The sequence below is a fragment of the Cinclus cinclus genome, chromosome 3 (assembly GCF_963662255.1).
Source record: "Cinclus cinclus chromosome 3, bCinCin1.1, whole genome shotgun sequence".
Classification (NCBI taxonomy): Eukaryota; Metazoa; Chordata; class Aves; order Passeriformes; family Cinclidae; genus Cinclus; species Cinclus cinclus.
Genome location: NC_085048.1, coordinates 28,584,385 through 28,607,442, shown reverse-complemented (window position 1 = coordinate 28,607,442; position 23,058 = coordinate 28,584,385). Strand labels below are relative to the sequence as shown.

General features: G+C 37.1%; 1 protein-coding gene across 1 annotated transcript in view; it reads right to left on the bottom strand.

Moving 5' to 3' along the window:
* The window catches only part of COL19A1 (collagen type XIX alpha 1 chain), a 172,030-nt gene that overhangs the window by 129,470 nt on the left and 19,502 nt on the right, over window positions 1–23,058 (bottom strand). Inside the window, exons 4-9 of the mRNA XM_062488567.1 lie at window positions 13,640–13,763; window positions 12,980–13,255; window positions 11,179–11,259; window positions 8,901–9,029; window positions 8,382–8,444; window positions 888–941 (exon numbers count right to left, since the gene is read on the bottom strand). Of these exons, the coding sequence (XP_062344551.1) occupies window positions 888–941; window positions 8,382–8,444; window positions 8,901–9,029; window positions 11,179–11,259; window positions 12,980–13,255; window positions 13,640–13,763 (727 nt within the window). The remainder of the gene's footprint in view (window positions 1–887; window positions 942–8,381; window positions 8,445–8,900; window positions 9,030–11,178; window positions 11,260–12,979; window positions 13,256–13,639; window positions 13,764–23,058) is intronic.

The following is a 23,058-nucleotide window of genomic DNA, read 5'->3' as shown; positions in this document are numbered from 1 at the left end:
GCTTCCTTTGTTTTCCTCTTCATCTGCATCACCTGTCCATTGCTTTCTCTGAGTCTTACATACCACTTGACAATTCAGGTCTTCAATGTTGCAAATTCCTTTGAACATCTTTGCAGCCTGCTCTCCATTTTTCTACCAATATAACTTAACATCAGCACCAAACACCTTCATTTTTCCTCTTAACTTTGCTTATATACATCTACCTCCAGGTTTAAAAAAAACCCAAAATTTGAGACAGAAATAGTAAGTAAAAATAAGACGATTTCATAATTTTTTACTGTAAACCCACAGATTTTAAGCCTGACAGCAACAAGCTGTTTCCTCAGTATTATGAGGGCTGCCTCTACCTATATTAAGATGCTAGATATTAGACTTACAGACTTCCTCTAATACAGGTAAGTAGCACCGAACCCAGTGAGTGCATACAGCTGTCTTATTTTGCACGCTAACACTGTGAAATGAAGTGAAACTTATGCTTGAATACACCAGTAGGCTAGCATGCCTTCTTAGCCATGGCTATTCCAAATCTTTGATCAAGAAGTCAGTGGTGTTTATCTCAAGCTCTACCAAGCAGACAGTTGAGCACACAAGAGTTCTTACCTAAGCTTGCAGACCACAAAGTGGGCAAGTGGAACAAGCAGCTTCCTTTAGCTCCGTATATAACCCCCACTTCTTGCAAAAAAAATCCCAACAAACATGCACATCAGCGAACATTATTGATGTGAACAGCTTTTTCAGTGTGCTACCAAAACCAGGAAGCGCAGGTAAGACAATGTTCTAACAGAGATGTTCTATCCTCCCATTTCTGTACACAATTACAGAGAAGCCACTGACATAATGAACACTTTCCCATGAGTTAAATCACACATCAACAAACACAAACATACCTTTTCACCAGGCAGGCCTGCGACACCGTCTGGTCCTTTCACACCCATCTCACCCTATGAAACAAATTGCTCAATTAGAAGCTCTACAGACTTCTGAGGTTAACAACAACTACTCAGGTCATATCAGACTCAATAAAAAGCCTCTTCTATCCCATTTTTTAGTAACGCAACCACTGTGGAGGAGGATGCCTTACATGTAACACTAAAATCATCAAAATAAATGAATTTTAAACACCTATAACATAAATTAAGTCCTTCATCAGACAAATACCCGCACATGCACATTTCCATAAGAGCAAGTCCACCAATTTTAAAGGAATTCATTGCATTCAGAAGACTGAAACCAAGAGGGTCCATTTTCAGTTCTAAATTGAGAAAGCTCAGTATGTAATACAGATTTGTATAAAGTCATGTGCCTGCAATATTTGTGAAATACAAAATTTAAATCCCCCTCTCACTCCCTTTAATTTCCTCAGAGAAACAAAACCCCAAACCTTAAGCAATCTATAAGAAAATTTTAGTTTTGAGTGACAGATGACTGATCAGGAGAGTTATGGAAGATTCCAGCAGCTGTAAACTGGACCATAAGTCTTAAAAATGACATAACAAAACATTAAACCCAGAAATCTTGCTAAATAATATAAAGTTTAAAAAAATTAAAATAAAAATAATTTGGATGCCAGAGGAATACAACAAAATCACTGAAATAATATAGTGTTCATTTAAAAACAAAACACCCCAAAACATTAGGTGTGCCTACTTCTACCGAAGAAAGAACATTCTCCAGTAAGAATAACATCATAACTCTGGTCTGAAATGAAGATATTAACCTTTCTGATGTAGAGAAAGGAGCAGTAAGATTGGCCAGAAGTACACAAAGAGATGTATCAGAATCATAAAGGTTAAAAAACTCCTCCAAGATCATCAGGTCCAACCTTTGACTGAACACCACCATGTCAATGAGACCATAGTACAGAGTGCCAAGTCCAATTGCTTCTTGAATGCCTCCAAGGAGAGTGACTCTACCACTTCCCTGGGCAACTCATTCCAAGGACTGACCACCTTTTAAATTAAGAAATTCTTCTTGATGTCCAACTTGAACCTCCTGCCAAACAGCTTGAGGCCGTTTCTTCTTTTGCTGTCATCAGCTGCCTGGTTGACCCCTACCTGCCTACAACTTCCTTTCAGGCATTTGCAGAGAACAATAAGGTCACCCCTGTGACTTCTTTTCTCCAACCTAAATACCCCCAGCTCCTCACAGGGACTTGCTCTTAGTGAGCACGCACTCAATCCCCTCACCCAGACAAGGATAAAGATATTAAACAGCTCTGTCTCAAAAATAGACCAAAATCCTGCATGTGTGAATAGCATGAATCCACTGGCACCATGAGAGGTAAAGGTTACCTAATCTAATCACCCACAGAGTGACTCTGTTATCTATGCATCCTCTGTTCCCTTCTGCCACTTGCCAGTATTTCAATAGACCAGTACCAGTTTGTTACCTTCAGCAGTGTATTTTTATACACTGTGTAGTCTAAAATTACACAGCCTGCTACATGCCAGGAAGCCTTTAGCTTGTATGACTTACTAGCCAATTAACCAAGGTATGTTTACACTTCTGTTCCACTAACTGCAGACAGGCTCCACATCTTGAAGACAATTATTTTCCACTGCAAATTAGGTCTGCAAGTTATGCTTCTACCTTCTAGTTGTGATTTTAATAACCACAGGCTGAAAGGTGGTGGTTTTTCATGCCTTTATGAATATAAATATCAGATACTATAGGGATCTAATAGTATTCATACAAACAATATTGCAGACTAAAACAAAAAAATATAGGAAATGAATATTTAATATTTTTATTTTTTTCTTAATGGAATTCTTTTCCATTTGCAGGCCTTAAAGTCCTTCACAAAAGTGAAGGATAAGTTACCAGGAAAACAACTTTGTAAGGTGGTGAACAGTAGTAGGGCAAGGCTGGGATTTATATGTTATGTTACACACACAGTGTAACGAGCTAAAGGAAGAGCCATGAGCTGTAAGTCTATTGTCAGGATTTACTAAGGGTGACAATGAAAACTTTTTTCAACTGAGCTTCTCATGGGTGAGCAGGTATTCAGCCACCCCCAGGAAAGCAGGGCTCCATCTCATATGATGGTGACTTGGGAAGACAAACAGCGTCACGCCAGATGTCCCCTTGCTTCCTCCTTCTTCCCTCTGCTTTATATACTACTTTATATACTGAGCATGGCAACATGTTTAGGGTATGGAATATCCCTCGGGGAGTTGGGGTCATCTGTCCTGGCCATGTCCCTTCTTACTCTTTGTGCACCCACAGCCTCCTCACTGATGGGGTGGGGTCAGAAAAGGCCTTGACACTGTGCAATCTCTGCTTGGCAATAATGAAAACATCCTTGTGTTATCCAACTCTGTTTCCAGCACAAATCCAAAGCAGAGCCCTATAGTGGCTATTGTGAATAAAATGAACTCTGTCCCAACTAAAACCAGGACACAACATCACCAGAAATATCCAGGTTAAAAAAAAAAAAAAAGAAGAAGAAGGAATAAAAGAGGTGTCTGTTACAGAATTCACAGAATAACTAGTTTGGAAGAGACCTTCAAGATCATCGAGTCCAACTCATGCCCTAACACCTCAGCTAGACCATGGCACTGAGTGCCACATCCAATCTTTTTTTTAAACACATCCCGGGATGGTGACTCTACCACCTCCCCGGGCAGACCATTCCAGCACTTTTATCACTCTTTCTGTGAAAAATTTTTCCTAATATCCAGCCTAATTTTCCCTTGATAGAAAAAAGAAAAAAATGAATTAACATTTAGAGAATATGTTAGGAGAAAGAAAACTCATCCCAAAGGCAGCATTGCTGCAGGATTTCCCTGGTAGTGTGGGAGCAGCAGGGAGTATATAGATGAGGAACTATCATCCCTGTTACTCCTAGCAGAAGCCCCCAGCTGTGTTTTGTCCCATCAGTGCAGGAGCTCTGTCTCACCAAGGCCTGAGCTGGGTGTCACTGGTTTAACTCCTACACCAGTGCCAGTGACTGCTGGCTCCCCTGCTCCTGTTTCTGCTCTGGAATGGCCCCACTGGGGAAGTGTGACATTCCCTCACACCTCTGAGCACCTCAGAGTGATGAGGACTTGCTGCTACTATCTCCACTCCTCAGGAAGATTTAAACTCAGGACTGAGATGGATGCTGGAATGGCAAATATGGTAACAAGGAAAACAAGCCACATTTCAGATTTTTTTATAAGGAAAAATTGTTGTGTTGCTAATGATATTTTCCCTTTTAAATTTGATAACTTGGACGTTAAAGTAGTAAAATGTAAGTCGGACTATCCATCAATTCTTAGGTGGGTAAACATGAAGTGTTTCCTTCTGCTCACTGTAAGATTTTATTCTACAAAGTATACTGGAAATTCCTGACTTTTTCATAACTGACAGGCAGCCATATCTTGCTCATTTTTCTTCTTTTTCTTGAATTCCAGCTTCTAGGTCCCTATCAATAACCCCAGCAACAAAGACTGGGCCAGAAAGGAACCATTCTCAGGGCTGCATAGTGCAATAGATATGCTTTAGGTGGAATCAAGTCAACTGGATTTTAAGAGGGAAGTCAGAGTAGCAGGAAAGACAGGCTAGCAAGGAAAATAGACAGAAAGAACAGTTCAGACACTTCACTTGTTCTCCAGAAGATCTTTTTACACATTACAAATATTTTCCTACTGCGATAATATATTGCAAACCTCTAGCAAACCTAAAATAGTCTTTTAAGTGTCTTTTTACTTAAGTAAAATATAAATTAATGAAGTTGAATAGCAATAAATTTCTCCATGGTGTGTATCAACAATCATTTTAATATTTGAAAGCATTCTGCCTCTGCCTACTTCACTTAGAGAATTAACCAATGACCTATTAACAGAGCCAGGATTGGTTTAATGTTACATCAAAATATTTATATCTGTTTAGATCCCAATTTAAAATATTTCATGGGCACTACGTCTGCTTAAAAGAAATAAAAGTAGAAAACAGTTAGTTTTTTAGTCTCTGAGAGAGAAAATATATTTATATATTTAGCATATATGTAAGAATTCCAATTACAGTTATTCATATTCTGTAATTCTGAAGAATTTCTACATATTGAGGACAAAACTGGACCTTTACAACATTAATAAAAGACATTTGCTAACAAGAAATATGCTTGTAGGATTCTGAATAGCTAAATACAATGCTTAAGTAATACAAATTGCAACCAAATAGAAAACACAGAAAATATCTCACTCAGATCAGCAGAAGAGAAAACCCAACTCCACAGAAGATACCAAAATGTGTTAAAATCACAGGAAACTTCCACCTGACTTGTGTCCACTTGCATCTTGTGAAATACACTGTACTAAGAATCAAGCTGCCATGAGAATAATACAGCTTATTATTTAGGGATAATTCAAATTGTACACCTAGTTAAGTAGCAAACAGAGTTGGTCCCAGCAATTTTTTCAGTTTTAATTATTGAGAAGTTAAAGAACAGGAAGTAGTTCCATACTGCAGAAGCTGACCTCCTAGCAAAAATATCCTGCAGAGCAAAACAACTTTAATGTCTGATGTATTGGAGATAATAGTTTTGAGTGAAGAATTGTCCCCATGAAGTCATAATGGAAGGCCAGGTATACAAACAGAAAGGTCATTCACACAAATAGCATAATTTTGATCAGTGATGCTCCTGTGCATTCAGATTCACAGTTTGCCAGAGATAAATCAATATTTGCATGAATGCTTGTTCCAGTGAAAATATGGCACTGCAGCCCTTTGGGCCTGCAATATACTTTGCATTTTGGTTCAGATCAGAGGCACTCAGTGGTACTAAGATGAGCCAAGAGGAATGAAATAGACACAGGATAATAATTAAATTAAAAAGTGCCTAAAATGGCTTATAAGCCATCATAGTTTTTAGAGGTGATAGCTTAGATTTTCCTGAACAGTCTGATCTTAGGGAACAATGATGTTAGACTGAAGAGAAGGACAAATTTGAGGGGCTTGAATATAGCCTAATAATCTGTGTAGGTAGAGACTTCCTTGTCAATCCCATAGCAACAAAAATATGTAAATTCAATCATACAATTAATTAAAGTGAATGGGAAATTGGAATGAGATAAAATAAAATAGAAGGATAACAACTGTTGTGCTGAAAATGAGGTAATATCAACAGAATTAGAAATTTCTCATGAAAGAAGGTTGAAAAAATTAATGTTTTCACTTTGACGCTGCAATGGCAAGGACATTCAAGGACAGTTAGTTGGATGCCTATAGTAATATGAGTTAGAAGCAAAAGAAACAATAAAATGAGAAGCTGAGCACAAGCAAAGGGGGAAACATGTGCCCAGGAGCCACACACAACTTAGAGAAGACCTGTTTTTTCATTACTGGCCAGCAAAGTTATCAAGAAGCTGCCTATTTTGTGCGTAATATATTACAAGACACTCAGCCAGAGTCTGTTAGTTTGCTTTACATAATCTGACAATAAATCATGTATCCTACATGTCTGGAATGTTCTGGAGCCTTTCTGCCTCTTCAGGTCTAATTATTGATGCAACAAGGCCGTCATTGAGAATGAGCGTTACTCAAATCTTGCGTAAATGCTGAGTCAATGAGGAAAATGGCATTAAAATCTCAGAGAATGCTGCTTTCAGCTCCATCACGGCAGGCACTATTTAACACAAGATTTGTTTGCTCCCAAAGGTCAGTGAGCCAATCCTGATCACAGTCAGTGATCTGTGCTCTACTGTGCTTTCCATCCAGCCTCTGTTTCCCTTCCCCCCAAAAAAGAAAAAAAAACCTACCCACTGTAAAGTTAGGAAGTAACAAGTACCGGTCAATTATAAGAAAAGTTCAAATTAAGCAGCTTTCTACCTGCTTAATGGACTACCCCTGACTTTAACCTGCTGATTCATTCAATTCTGTGAAAGGACATTCATAAATGTCAATACACTATCTTTAGGTTAAACTGCTGGGTGCAGTGGGGTTCACTGACTCTTAGTTCCACACAGAGAGAATCCATGCAATGAGGTTCTCTTTGTAAAACAACTGGGAGAACAGAACCAGTAGTGACCATAGGCACCCACATGCTTTGTTTAGAGGTGCTATGCTTAGCATGGTAAATACTGCTCATTGACTGGGAGATTAAATGATAAAAAAATCAGACTTGTGAAGTCTGCTTTCCCAGCTTAGTAGCAATAATGGTCTATATGGATCAGGTCAGGAGCAGAAGAGCAGTTTCCCAAATAAATGCTAGGAAACTCCCTATGCTGGTGGCATAGGCTGAAACTAAAAACTGATAATTGTTTCATATACTCAGGATCAAAACTTCATGATTAAGTCAGAAAACTGACAGCAGTCCCTCTAGGTTCATCTGGACTATAGAAACTAACATGACTGAACTTTTTTTTTCACCTAGGAATACAGCTTGTGTCAAAAGTGAAATGCATACTGGAAGAGAGGAGTTGTGGGGGGCAGTGTACTATCAGGGAATGTTCTTAATTTCAACTGTGTAGATAGGCCCTTTTCAGCCAGACACTACAGTGGTAGGAAAAGCCCTGAATGTCTTCACAAAATACTTGAGATCATGCATTAAATGGTGTGCTGCAAGGTAGAATGTTGGGTTAGGATACCTCCATCCTAACCTCTGGATTAAGACATTCTAGGCATCTTCCTCTCACACTGAATTCCCTGAACTCTATTCCTATCTCACTGTCTTTGTGGCAGATTTACAATACTTTATTCAATTTGTCCCCTCTAATAGCACATGGAAAACACATTCCCAGACATGCATCATCCTATTCAACAGTCTCCAGCAAAATTTAAGGAATGGAGTGTGAAGGGAAAACATCTGATATCTTGACCAATATTATTAGGAAATTCCAAGCTAGAGAGCATAAAAATATCATGGTAAGCCTTACAGGAGAATTCAGAAGAGGCCCAAGGAAAGGACCAACTGGCCTGTCCTAGGGACTTGCCAATGTCAGATTCTTCTCTCTTCACAATTAACAGTTTCAGGTACGAGTGTTGTCAAAGAATATACTGAGGTCATATTCCACACCCTCCTACAAGGAGGGATGATTGCAAGGATTATTCCATCACACGGGTTTCTGCCCATCAGCAGTGATGTACATACATGATATGGAAAAATTCTTCTCAGAATATACACATACCTTCTGTATAGAGCATGGTGACAGGGCTGGGGAGGTATGTGCTTCCCAAACAGGTAAACAGTGCTCCATAGAGCTGATGAGGTGACCCCAAAGTGATGCAGCTGTAAGATGCCTGGCTGGGAACTCACATGCACAGCCAGACACCGACTGATAAAGGATCTAACCTGTGTTCAGCCACATTCCTTTAAGGAATAACAGAATCCATATAATTCTTATTTAAGAAAAGTAAGCCAGTGACAAGGCTTGAAAGGGAGAATTCAAGTGATATTTTACCTTTTCACCTTTCTCTCCCTTCTGGCCTGGCAAACCAGCTACTCCCGGCAATCCTGCTTCTCCCTGATTTTAAAAGAAATTTAAAAAGTCAACAAAGCACATCTAAAATATATTTGGTTAGGCTTCCTGTCTTTGTCACAAATGCCTAACAAAGCAAATGACTCAATAAATACCGTGCAACACCCAGGAGAAATATTAAAAGAAAACAAACATTATGTAGAATTTAATTAATTCTCATGTAAAAACATTTATACTAAATATAATGCCTAAATATAATTCTCAGTTTTACCATGGTATTTTTTGGGTGCATATTCAGACAATTAAACCTTGCTGACACCTCTAACTTTACATTAACTAAATCCAAAATGTACTGTTTCTTAACTGGGAAATAGAATGTATGTTACAATACTACAAACCAGCAGGATTTTTGCATGACTGCAAAAGAAAATCCCAACTCTTTTTATATCTAACAGGATTAAACAGCATGATGCATTAAAAAGCAACAAGGAAACTTTATACTTTATTTGGAAAGCAGTAGCATCTCTGTGTAGATTCTTGCTGCATCCCTGGAAGTGTGTATATTTTGCTGGCATGAACAGTCACTGGTGATGAAGTCGTAGCCTCAAGTAACCTCTCCTCATGTGGGCACTAAAACAAAAAGATTTCCTGGTTTTTGGTCCACTTTGGTTAACAGGAAAACACCATCCAATCACTAGTTTTAAATTATCTTCTGTTTTAATATTACTGTACAAACCATACATGGAAAGTGACAACAATTTCCAAACAGAGAAAAAAGCTGTAAAAGGAAGAATTTTAGATACTGAGATCCTTCTGTTCTAAAATAGATGCCAGTTAAAACTGATATGACTTCTTTCTTCCAAAAGACAGAAGAACAGAGGAATAAAGTCTCCCAAAATTAGAAGCAGTGGACCAGAAAATGTCCATGAGGAGCAAAAAGAGATAGTACTTCTCAGTTTCATCCTGTCCTCTCCTCTGCCCCTAAGTACAAAATATAAAAGTGAATGCTAATGGAATTTTTTTTTTTTTAAGTTAAATACTTCTGGCATACATAGTTTGGAAACAAACAAAAAAGCCCCGAAGCCAAGATTTACCTGTCTGTGACTCCTGAGAACTGAGCCAAACTGAAGAAACTCTACAGGACAAACCAATAGAACTTGCTAAAATTCAGTAAATTCAGTAAGTCTCATAAAGATGTAAGGAGGTTTCTTGCTTTTTTTCAAGCCTTCTGTCAGAGAAATTCCCACAGGATTTACTGCTCTAACATAGAAATTTGCATCCAGGTATAAATTCCTTCCCTCAAATTACTGAAAATGTAGCTGTTACAATGGGTAAGGAAGTTGTGAAAAAATAAAACAGAAAATGTAATGCTAGTTTTAATATGAAAATCATTAACAAGTAGTCCACCATTTCTTACATCTTAAACATAAGATATACAAATGAAACTGGGGCTTTTAGCTGCATAGATGAATGAATATTTAAGTGTTAGTAATAAAGACTATTGCTGAGCTTTTTGTGTTCATATATAATTAGAGTTTGTTTTGTTCTTGCTTTTTTTTTTGCTATTGTGCCATAATGGCTCAATAAATTGTATTCCCAAGAACCAAGTGGAACCTACAGAAATTTCATTCATTCCACTTTTTCATAAAGCTTATACATTCAACAGAAAGTCTGCATTACTATCAAGAATATATTTAGAAATATATTTAAACTATTAACCATTGTTTAGAATTGAAATTTCCCCCTGAATTAGATCATGTTTCTTTCATGCTTCTGAGCACCAAGCAGTCCTCTGCTCCTCTATTCTTGGGCAGATTTCTCTCTCCCATCCAGGCACACTTTCCCCTATCTCTTTGTGGATGTAATCAAGCAGTCTTATGTGGTCTGGATTTTTTTGCTGACTACAACCTTGGTGGTGATGGCACTGTCCACTGTCTCAGAGGGGCCTCATCTTACAGATTACTTATGACCAGCAGGCCAATAATTTAACACAATATATTTTTGAGGCTATTTGTGGCTTGTTGTTGGTTTGTTTTTTTTTTTAATGTGCTAGATTGAGAAAAATAGTTACATCTTTGACTTCAAACTATGGTTCTACTGTCTTCCAGTTTACACTGATTCTTACCTATCAAAACAAAAGGGAAAAGTTAACCCATTAAACTAAATGTTTTCCCTTGTGTTAAACAATATATACATGTCAGCACATGCATTCTAAAGAAGAAAGTATTTCATAGAATCATCAAGGGTTGGAAGAGACCTGTAGGATCAAGTCCAACCATCAACCTAGCACTGTAACTTGCCAATTATGAGAGACCCATTCCTCCATTTTAGTGTATTAAAATAAAGAAAACTCAGCACCATCCTATTTTCCCTCTCTTCCACTGTCATGCAGATTCTTTCATGGGCTTTGCTTACATCATCTGTAAAGTTTCATAAGATGCAACTGTTACTGAAACAGCCTCTGTTTGAAACAATTCTCAAGCCATCACAGTGATTTGTTTCCCACTCTCCAAGGCTTCTTAAGTTACTAATTAGACATTAATCAATGTTAAGAAGTGCATTTTAAAAACACTAGCAGTACCTAGTGCCTTTTGCTGAAGTTCCACTGTACCATTTATTTGGTCAGCAAAAAAATATGTCCCATGACTCCAGATATGGAATTCATTTTTAGAAGATAATTAAACTATCAGTTCTATTGAAATTTTTTTACAACTCTTTAGTGATAAACAATAAAGCAATTACATTCATATTAACATTTGAATTTTAACAGATAACTTACCAAGTCTGCAGATATTTCACAACACGTATTTGCTGTTGCAAGTTGAGAATTACAATAAACTGCTATGTGGTGAAGTTCAATCTATTAAGAAATACAAAAGAAATTAATAGGACGTGTAAAAATTATGCATTATGGCATACTTGTTCTTATCTTGGCATAGTAAACTTTCTCTTTGAAACACTGCATACTTCTGAAATGCTAGAAGAAGACAAATCCGAAACAATTACATGGCTCCTCATTTAAGGAAAAAATTAGGTAGTCTATTACTCTGATGTAAATCACATTTTAGATTTCATTTATTTTCATGAAAGCTGCATCCATCTGTATTGGTTTGCTGTATTATACAGGTATTTTAGCCTTGTAGACATCTTCTGAAAGTCTTATTTTCAGGAATGTAGGTTTCCTCTGCAGGAAACTAAAGTAAAGGTTTGATAAACCCTTTATCACATACATCTATTGCTTTGGACAGACCTTTGCCTGGACATTGCCACTAAATCACCTGAAGAGCAAAAATCAAAAATTCTGTAGGTAAAACTTGTGTTTCAAAGATTTGGGGTGGATTGGTGAGATGAGAAGCAAGTAAAGCTCCAACTAGCTATTCTTGTCCTCATATGCCTCTTTCTGGACCAGTTTCATATCCTTTTAATCTCCTTCTTGCACTTGGTATTGAGAAAAGTGACCACTGGTACAGGATCTGTTCTGCTGCCTTCTTCAGCTTTAAGCCCATAATGTTTTCCTGCAAACGTGGAAATTCCAGTTGACAGCTGCAACTCAGAATTATCCAGCTCATACCATGCAAACAGAAAAAAAAAACCCTGTTCTTTCTCCTGCATACTATTTGGAAATGAGGAGACTGTACACAGATTTCAAATAACGTTGAACTTAAGTCTTAGAAAACAAAACAAAGCATGAGCTTGGCTCCATGAAATAGAAGCTCTGAGTCCAGGCCAAAGTAGTTAGTGTCCCCCAAGAATTATTCCTCCTGCAGTGTCAGCTTGCAGTTACAATGTACTATTTTCCTCTAGGAAGCTTTCTGATGGTCACTGTAAACTCCAAGGCAGATGCTTCAGACCTGGTAGCTGCATCTCAGTGTACTTAAAACAAACTGATATTTCTTGAAGATTTCAAATTACTTGCTACGCTTTAAAATTACTTGCTTTCAAATTACTTTCCTTCCTGCATGAGGAAACAGAAGAAAGCATCCCTGGGACAGAAAATAGTCCAGAATATTATGGGGTTTCTTAGGGTAATTCTTGCACTGTAGACTACAGGAAACACATCTCTGGCCACTTCCTAATCTCTCCCTTCTGGATAAGGGAGAGACAACTGTGAACAATGTGCCCCTATTTCTACATTGCTGAATTACTCTAGAAGACCTCAATACAAAGGTAATCCTTAATTATTTTGGGTCTCCCCTTTATCAAAGACAGAAAAAGTGTAACAGACAACTGGTACAAACCTATAAATAAACCTTACTAAAAATGAAAGCAAAAAATCAGTACTGCAACTTATCTTTAAACACAGTAATAATTTATCTGTGGTAATTTCTCCAGAAATACAGAAAAGCAGACTCCTTAAACCAGGACTGAGTTTTATACAGTTACTTTGGCAACAGCTTTGTCTTAGCAGATGCTACAGCATTGAATAATGTTTAGAGAAAGACACTTAAGGATTTCAAGTTAAGAATACACATCAAAAATAATGACTGGGTTTGAATATTTTATCTATGTGATTCTTTAAAACTGTGTTAAAGCATGGCTAAAACATTACTTCAAGTTGTTTGTCCTTTCATACTACTCACATCTACAGGCTTATCATCCGCTGCACGAGAAGCAATCAGTGTCCTTCCCTGCAAGTCAATGGTGAATTTTTCATCAGTCTGCTTTCTCTCAATTAAATTACAATCCAAATAGAGGGAAATGATCCCTGACTGCACGCTAATACCAAGCTTATGCCACTGCCGATCAAACAATGGATAAATTTCTCGACCCTTAAAAGTGTAGTGCAGTATATTTCCCTGAGAGGATTTGGTCATGTACTCCACCACCTTTTTTGTACCATCCAGGAGGACAGAGATCTGAAAGCAAGACATAATAAAACAAGTGGTTATTTAAAAGTTATAAGAAAGAAGCACATATGTAAACCATATATAACAAAAGTATTTCAATTACATATACTGGGCAAGAATTATGTTATGAAGCATTCTTCTATGTAACTTGGTAAGTACATATCAGCTATAAATCATAACATGCATTTATGCTATTTTGTGGTCTAAACTGAATAGATGTTTCTGAATTTCTGTCATTCCTACAACAAATTATTAAATATTTCACAGCAGTCTATTTCACATAAACTTTAGTTAAATCCATTAATGAAACACCCATTATTACATGTGCCTTATTGCATGGAGGAAAAAAGAAGCAGCAACTTTTTGAAGAAATAAATCAAAGATGACTCTAACCTCAGGTGTGTCATACTGATTTAAAACTTGCCATATATACCAACGCTCTTTCTTGGTATTTCGCCGTACACGAAACGTAGTAACCAGAGCGTATTCTTCAGGAAGCCCATTTGGAAATACTTGCCTGAAACAGGAGAGAGGAAAAAGATTTCTTGTTATTCTTATACAAACAAGCACTGCTTAAAAGGAATGAACAGAAATAATACCTGGTGAAAACAAGAAGCCAAACGCTTGCTCCCACTCACACACATTCACAGGTCTCAGCATTCATAAGTGTTTCTTCTCAAAAGTACAATTCAGTCTCTTTTTAAGAAAAAATTACTGAAAGCTTTGCAATTATTTTTTTTTCTAAAATTTTTAGCATCTGTGATTAATATAAACATGAGTCTAAAAAGAAATGAAGCAAAGTGAATGTCCCACATGAAAGTATTTTAAAATACGTTTTTTCCCAGTTTATTGCTTGGGATACTTGAATAAGTTTTGTAAAGGATTTGTGGAATAATCCCCATCCTTGGAGACTTTCAAAACACAGCTGGACAGTCCCCATAATAACCTGATCTAACTTTCAAGTTGGTCCTGCTTTGAGCAGGGATTTGATCCAGTGACCTCCATGGGCAATGACTCAGACATCTTGAGCATCAGAACAGTTGGACTTTAGCAAGCTTGAAAAAACAGTAAGGAATGTATTTCAGAACAAATTATTTACTGTTGTTTTATTTTGTTATTCCTTTCCTACCTAAGATGAGTCAATGTCTCTAAAAAAGTCTGACCTATATCTCAGGATGCACGGCAACACCACTTCCACCAACTCTTTGATAAGTTTGTATTTCACAAAAAATTAAATCCATACCTCAACTCTACAGACTTAGGTAACCATTAAACATACACTAATTCTAATTCTAAATAAATTAGGATGGTACAATTAACTTATTTAATTTGAAGCTTTTGCATTTCAAATTTTTTCTTTTCTAAGGTGAGAAAATTAAAACCACTGATCTCTACACAACACAGGAGTAGCAAAAGTGTTCACATTGTTATTTGCAATCAGCTAGTTGTCATGCAAATAGCATTCTCTGGATCAGAGCTCCGGAAACCTGAGGACCCCCCACGCAGCAGAAAAATTTCCTCTATTTTATTCCCCACAATCACATAAAGCAAATGTCTTAGCTCTAAAAAAATACTGATGGGATAACAATTATACAGCAAGGTGCTATAAAGCTTTTCTTAAAAACAAAACAAAATAAAACAAACAACAAAGGTGGGGGCAAATAAAGGGCAAAGCACTACAGCTGATGAAACAATAGCCCCACAATGCTCCTGGAAATTTTACTTAGGATCTCAGGAAAAATGCCTCCTATGCCAAGAAGCCTGCTCTAAACCCTGCCAAAGAGCTTCTTTAAGGACTAGCACCTATTTAAGTCTCTTATGTGGGAATCACACTTCTTTGGCTTATTTTACACAGCTGATACGTGTTTTATCCTAGGACAAATTGGCTGCTGTCCCACATTGTTAGTGGACCCATATGCTGTTGTACAGCTACAGACGTTGGAATGTCAAAAGGCAAGGCAAAAGAGAATAGGCTTGGCTGTACTTAGACCTAGATTTCATACTTTATATTTCAAATACAGCATAAAGAATATATTTCATCATTTATAAAAAAATACCTTCACTGGGCATGAGTGTGTGACTGCAGAACAATAAACTACCTGGACATGGGATCAGCCTTATGGTTTCCTGCACCCCAAGCAGGCTAAGGAGATGGTATCTCAGGTTTACAGCTGTAAGCTAGATAGGATATCTGCCTGTGGGAGCATCTGATTAGCTCTCCAAAATCACTTCACTTTCCCACTAAGTTCCATACTGGGGATACTGGGGAATTCACATTAATAGACAAAGGACAGACAAATGGAAGAGAAATTATCAGAAGTCTTCATCAAATAAAAAAAGTGGAAACCATGGTCTGGAAGACAAGAAGAAACAGTCTTTGGGCAAGGTGGCACTATTTTCTACACACTCACACACACCTACCACTCCATTGCTTTTTACTGCATGCCTTCCTAACACTTTCACAGCCATCTAAATGTATGACAATATTAAGTCTTCTAAAATTGTGTTTCTTTCAGAATTTTCTCAAATAAGCTTGGTTGCATGAGTGCACGTGATACAAATTTACCTTCCTTAACTGTTTACCAAACCTTCAGGAAACAAAAGAAGAGCTAAGGTAAAGGCCAGCAATATGAAAACCAGCAGGAGTTCACTCAAACTTCCCTTACCTTTGAGCTGACAAAGAAAACTGTATTGAGAGAAATAAGAAAAGCAGACGTGATCAAATTAATTCCTAAGGACATTACTGACTTCAGTGAAATCAACTAAAGAGGCAAGATTCATGCAGAATTGAACCAAGCATAAATTCAGTTAGATTCACAAAGTGACTTAGGTAGGAAAGTACTTCTGGAGGTCAATGGATTTATCCCTGAGCTTAAAGTAGGGACAACCTGCAATTTATATCAGGTTGCTGTAAGTCCTGTCCCGCTGAGTTTTGGAAGTATCTAGAATGGAAATTATTCCACAGCTCTTTGGGAAACCTGTTCCAGTATCTGGCCAACAAACAGCACAAATTTAATATACAACTACCATATACCAGAGATATAATTTAACAGAAGTAGTATCTTTATTTTGAGAAGAGTTATCATTGGTGCCTATATGAAGATTCCTTGGTGACTGAAAAATCATTAACAGATGCTTTAAAGTATACACTTCACAGTCAACCCTTCTAGCTAGATGGTGAACATGAAAAGGAACAAAATAACAGGATGAAATACCCAGGAAACCAGAAGTCTATCTGCTACCATGCACAATTTCCCTCATATTCTTTCTCCCTGAATGGCTTCAAGTGACTGCAATAGAATAAAAAAGCATACACTGAGCATTAAAGTGACTTAGGTACAGATGATAAGTAAGATACTTCAGTGATGTTTAAGTATTATTACCATGGTATCTTCTACTCTGTAAAACCAGTTAAAAATCCTCAAAAACAGGCGAAGTAAGTACATGTTTTAAACAACAAATATATAACGACATTTGATGAGAGAAATAAAAGACCAAGCAGAAAAATAAACATAAAACCTCATGTTGGAACATGAGAAAAGCCAAACCAAAATTTCACAGACTGCTGAATTTGAAATTCAGAATTTCTTTGAATCTTTGCTATACTGTTTCACCGGGTAACATCTACAGTCATTTAAAACCCAAGAAAACACATGAGGTATTATGTACAGGTGAAAACAATAAAGAGACATCATTAAACTTTAATAAAAAAAAAATCAAAAGCAAGCTGTTCCACACGTCCACAACCCAAAAAGTATTCCAACACAGAGTTTTTAGCCATTCCACATGGCACAGTATAAAAACAGTAAGAAAAGGAGAGACAAAAAGGGTGAAGGAAACCTACGCCAAGGTCACCTCAATGTCTACAGATGTACCCACAGCACAAACAGAGAACATGGACTTAGGGTAGCAAATCACAGTATCTACACTAAAGGCAGTAAGAGAGATGACAAGTTTTAAGCAAGTTATAATGTTACAGAAATATGGGTAAAAACTGGTAAGTGTGCAAATTTATCTATAAAGACAAGCCTAAAAAATTCCAAATTAACACAGACAAGCAGATGAGGACATCCATGGCATCTGATCTCTCAACCAGATGCCTTTTTGGACAACAGTGTCTGAACAAAATCACCAGACTTGGAAGCAAAAACTCTGATTTCTTCATGAAAAGAAAATATCCTTTTTGGTGGAACAACAGTTAAGTTCTCCCATTCCTGTTTAATTTCCTTACCAAACCAGATATCCTTCCCAGATGACTGCTCAAACCTTTAAGGCTATTAAAAAGGTGCTCTCTTCCTCTTCTACACTCAAAACACTCATGACTTCTATGGTTTGTCTTGAATCCAATGCTCTCCAAGCTTACTATGTGTGATTGAAGCACAGTGAATGGCTTAGGCACCTCTAGGGACATGGGCAATGTTCTGGCATCTGTACACACATCTTAGAGTCACAATGAAGCTTGGGTGGGAGTTACATGCCTGTCTGCTTAAGACATGGTGCTTCTAAGCATGCCTGGAATTTATGCCCAGACGCCGGGGGAAATCAGTTGTCCAAAATTATTCATTTTAGGTGCCACTAGGGGTTGGGTGGTGCTTGAGAGTGGGCAATTTGAATTATTCTCAGACTCAGGCGCCCAGAGTCTGATTAAATTATACTTTAGGTGGAATTTCGACAGTTCGATTCTCTCCCTCTGTCCATATTGTCAGTAGTATAGAATAAAAGATTAAAGTTGATGAATGGAGCACTGTGTTCTCAAAGCAAAGCACACCCTTGGTGGAAACTACTGAAAACAATAGCAGGAATTGAAGCACATGAACTGAATACAGAGGTTTGAATTTACACCACCCTGGTCTGCTGGACTGAGATGTACTGCAAACAATAGAGACCTCAGCTGGCAAATTGAGGAGACCATCAATAGCCAGAAGGAAGATTCCCAACAATACAAGGTTAGAGACTGTAAAAAGATATGTTACAAATCCATGCATTCAGGTATTTAATGATGTTTCTCTGGTTGAAACAGGAGGTAGATGCAGCCAGCTTGGTAACAAACACACTCGTTCTTGCAATGACTGTGTGCCACTATCAAAGCATATATTTACACAGAGTTGCAAAGGCTTTTGCTGCATTCTCCTCTTTTTTACTGGATCAAATGAAGCCATAATTTTTCCTAAAAAGAGGTGTATACATGACTGTACATTATTAAGTTACCAGAAGAGCAGTTGCAAGAATGTTGCATTATCATTTTATTTGTGCATACCTTCCACTGTTTATAAAGATTAAGTAGGTATAGAATGATTTTGGCAAAATATTTTCTTTATTCATTTATTTCCTCAAAAGTTCTTAAATGCAGATAACCAGCTGGAACCACAAATGCTAGCATACTAAAAGAAGTAATTATGAATTAATTAACTGTGTATTCACTGTGCTATAAACAGTTTTAGTTCTATCTTTGTAAAGCAGCATTGAGTTACCCGTATCAAATTTAGTAAGGCAATCCGTTATTTACCTTTTGTTTTTATTTTTAAAAAAGGCACTAATGGAAAAGAAGCATCTATTTTTAAATCTTATGAACTCTAATTGTTCCATATCGAATGAGAATACACTACAGTATATGATAAACTTCCGTATTTACAAGTATCAATGAGGCCTCCAGCTTGCTGTATGTCTTCCAAGAAGAGAAAGATGAGCCAACGTGCATTTCCTGAGAGTGAAGTGAGAGATGTTTAGAGTTTATGGCAAGACATATCTTCTCCAGCTGACATATACCATTACCTGGTATATGTCACTTGTAACATGACAATGCTGCAATGATTTGGTGACCAGAGCTCAAGGAGTTTGTTTAAAAAACCTTTCCTGTGTTGGGTAATGATTTATTTCATACTTCATTGGTGGAGACTCTGAAATGTTAACTTTTTCATGTTTGCAAAGGGGGGTTTAAATTCAGATCTGTTATGGATAAAAAAGTAAAGCTTAGGTGGACCAAATACATGCATATTATTATCAATATTTCTACAAAAAATTGCTATATTTTTGATTCTCAGTTTTTACCTAACTAGACTGATACAACAGGAGAAATGGAATCAACTATCTAGAACAATTTACCAATCCCAGCCTCGAAAGTGCATTTCAAATTCTTTTCAAATAAAAGCTAAGAACAGCTGTCTTTTCTGTCAGAATAAGAAATAATTTCCTTCCCATCCATCTTCCTCAAATCACATTAAGATGCACTATATAGTTTCATGTTACATTAGGCCTCAAGTTGTTTTCATACGACACATTATATGATGCAACTCAAGGGAAACTATTCAGACAGCTTAAGAGGTATTAATTACTTAGGGAGAGCTCAACCCACTCATGAAATGTACTGCTGAAAGCAAAGCTGCAGATTATTCTAACATTGAGAAGAGGGATTTACCTAATATTTCACAAACTTTGGCACCCCTCTGCTTTCGTTTACAGAACAGGTATAGATTATCTGACTCTTCATATACAGGTTTTTCAGGAATTTTTTGGAGTGAAAGTCAATTGTATAGATATCAAAACTTTAAAGGGCATCTGAAAAAATATTGGTTTGAAAGATGCATAGATATACCAAAACCATTATGCCTCTGCAAAGTACTTTTACTCTAAGGTTTCCATCAGTATTCTGTATCCTTATCTACAGGAATTATTGGTGAACTCCTGGCACTAAAGGAGTCAAAGGACACTCTGATTTGAAAGATGTCAGACTAACTGTCTGCTTTCCAAGTTTAGCCTATTTATGTATGTTTTAAGATCTCTGGAAAAAAAATCAGCAGTAATAAGAACAACACAAAAGCAGTAATATATAATAATGGTTATTGGAAATACAACAATTTTTCTTCTCTTTTTCCTAAGAAGAATGCTGCTGAATTTTGATGAAGTTTTTAGAAATTTCAGGTCAACAAAGAATTTTGGAGTCTTTTGTTGTGGAAGGCAGCTTTCAACATTTTTGATGAAGTTATACACTTGCTCGTTTCAGCAGCATGGGGCAGAGGGATAGTAGAATGTGTTGTCCAATTCCATGATTCAGGGAAAGCAGATGAAGAGGAAAATTTTTTTCCCCTGTGTGAAAAAGCTAGAGACCTATATTTTTCTTTCTTTGTTCCCCATCTCTCATTTTTTTTGTTCTCTGGTTATCTAAGCAAAAGAAATACTCTGAATGCAAGATCTATGTTTGATGTAAGTAGTAGCAACATCCATCTACACTGAAAATATAGAAAATAACCAAGAAAAAATAATCTATTTTGAACTTCAATAATTTCCTGTTGAGAATTATGCTCTTCCTAGGTATATACCTCATTCTACTTTCCCTTTAGTACTGTAGCTTTATTGTAATGTCGAACTTCAGACATGTGCATCCCCCATCCTCATGGGTGTCTATTTCTGTGATTCATTGAAGGGACTGAAACCACCCTGCACACATGAAAATGTGGTCTTATTGTTCAGCATGAACATCCCAGAAAACTTCAGGGCTTTTCCTTACTCAAAACCACACTAGTAAATCAATTGCCCCTATAGAAAAATTTACTTAGTCTGACATTTCCAAAGAGCATCACATACAATAAACAAACAAAAAACAAACAAAATTTCTCTTTGGAGATTAACTGCAGAATCCAGAGAAGTGTGATGATCTGTCCTTTTCTGAAGTGGGTTTGTTATTCTCATCACAGATACAGTCTTTGTTAAAAATTTAAAACTAAAATGTGCTTAAGAGAATGGCAGAGATTTAAATTGTCTTCAGCTCATTCAAGAATTGCATCAAGATTTTTGGTCTTTATGTAAAAATGCCACTTTTCTGTCCTAAATACCCTAAAATCAAATTGTGGATGGCAGCCATCAAGAGAAGAGGATGAGAACTTAAATACTTTAAGAGGAACTCTGGGTATTTCTTTCAACATCTAACCACCTTTTTATTTTGACATTTTAGGTGCTGTTTTATAACTCACACAGTCTTTCTAGTTAGCTTCCAGAAATGGAACAAACACAACAGCTCTAGTTATTAGTCTGTTATTTGTCAGACTCTGAAGTCAATGAGATATTAAGTTCTTACGCTAAATATGGTTATCTACAGTAGAATGAAATTATTTAGCTGATCAAGAAACCTTCTGATGATATTAATGCAAAAAAAATTATGGTAACCTCTGGCAGGCAACCGACAGAGAAAATTGCTCTGCACACATTTTTATGTTTCCTAACCTGAAGCAAGAAAGACCTATTGTACAGTATTAAATATTTGTATATTTAAATTGTTGCTGTTGTCTTGAAAAGTAAAGATTCAAAATTTTCAAACTACAACAGACAATTTGTCTATTGGAGGCCATGAAGACAGAGAGTAAATGCACTTCGTACTATGGAAAGGAGGGATGACATCAGGAATGATGTGGTTTATATATCCATATAATCTTTCCTGTAGGAAGAAGAAATCTAAGCATCCATTTCTTCTCAGACATTTGTACAGCTACCTAGAGACACTAACTGATTGCACAGTGGTCTCTTTAGTTAGGTAGAGAGGAGGGTGACTCAGCTCCAGCAGAGCTTCATGCTGAGAGACTCACACCCTTTTACTTCTCACGCTGGGGTTTGGAAAGGCACCTTGTGTGTTTCTGCATGACATCATGCTGCCCAACCTAAAAATGTTGTTTCCATAGAACACTCAAGTTCTTCCTGTTTAGTCTCCCCTCATCCCCATCCCAAACTTCTGGTAGCTTTTTACAATGAATGAGTGGAACAAGTACCAGCAAAGTGAACTGCTGATTACACTTGGAACAGGCTCTCCCTTTCCTTCCCAGGTTCATTCTGCCAAGTCCTAGACAACCCTGGCTGATGGCAAAGGGCAAACCATCTCACAGGCTAGCACCTCTCTTATGAAAATGCTGGGTGCTCGCAGTGAGCGTAACAGCACGGCTGGCAGTGGAAAGGGAGAGCTAGGACTGCTGTTTGGAGTGCAGCTGTACCAAACTAAGGGGTGCTTTTTTTACTGACCCTAAAGAATTGTCTGGATAACTAGCCTCCTCCTCTTCAGCATGCAGGACTGCCTATAAATAAACAAACTCATGCCTGGCTAAAGTTGCAAGCAGGCCACGCTAAGAAATGCTTGAGAAAATTGGCACAGGCAAGACCAAAGGCACTAAAGCCTACAGCTCTGTTATAAATGGGTGTATCTACCCATCTTGATTCCAGTTGATCTCCCCAAAAAAGATGATCTAAGTCGTGAAGATTGAGTTTGCCAACAGAAGAGATGCAATCCAAGTAAAAAAGAAGGTTAATGACACCAGATAGCAGGGTCAGACCCGAAAAAGTAGCTGTCAGCTGCAAGAGTGGAGCTACAGAGAGAACATGCTTTTGCTTTAACACCCCCTACACACAGCATGACTAGTCTATGCATATTTAAGCCTGGTGTTCTGCTTATACTTACAAGGATAATTGGATAAATAATGTGTTCTTTTACAGTATATAAAAACTGTTAACATTCACAAAATTTAAGTAAGTGAGTATGGAAAATAAATTATCAAAAACCTTATTTGCACCACATCAGAAGACTTGCTAGCATTTTCAGAAACTGGAAATTATTTTTATTAAGTCTCAGAACTTAGACTGTCTAATGTCCAGTTAATAAAAAAACAAAACAAAAAAACACAAGAGTATGTACAGCTTAGCCTGCAACTCTCACAATTTCTCTAACAATGAGATATTTTTTAAAGTTACAGATTAAATGGGGTAAAAAAAAAATGAGGTTTAAAAATACCCACATTGCTATCTGCTGAGTCATAACTATATTTAACAGGATGGAC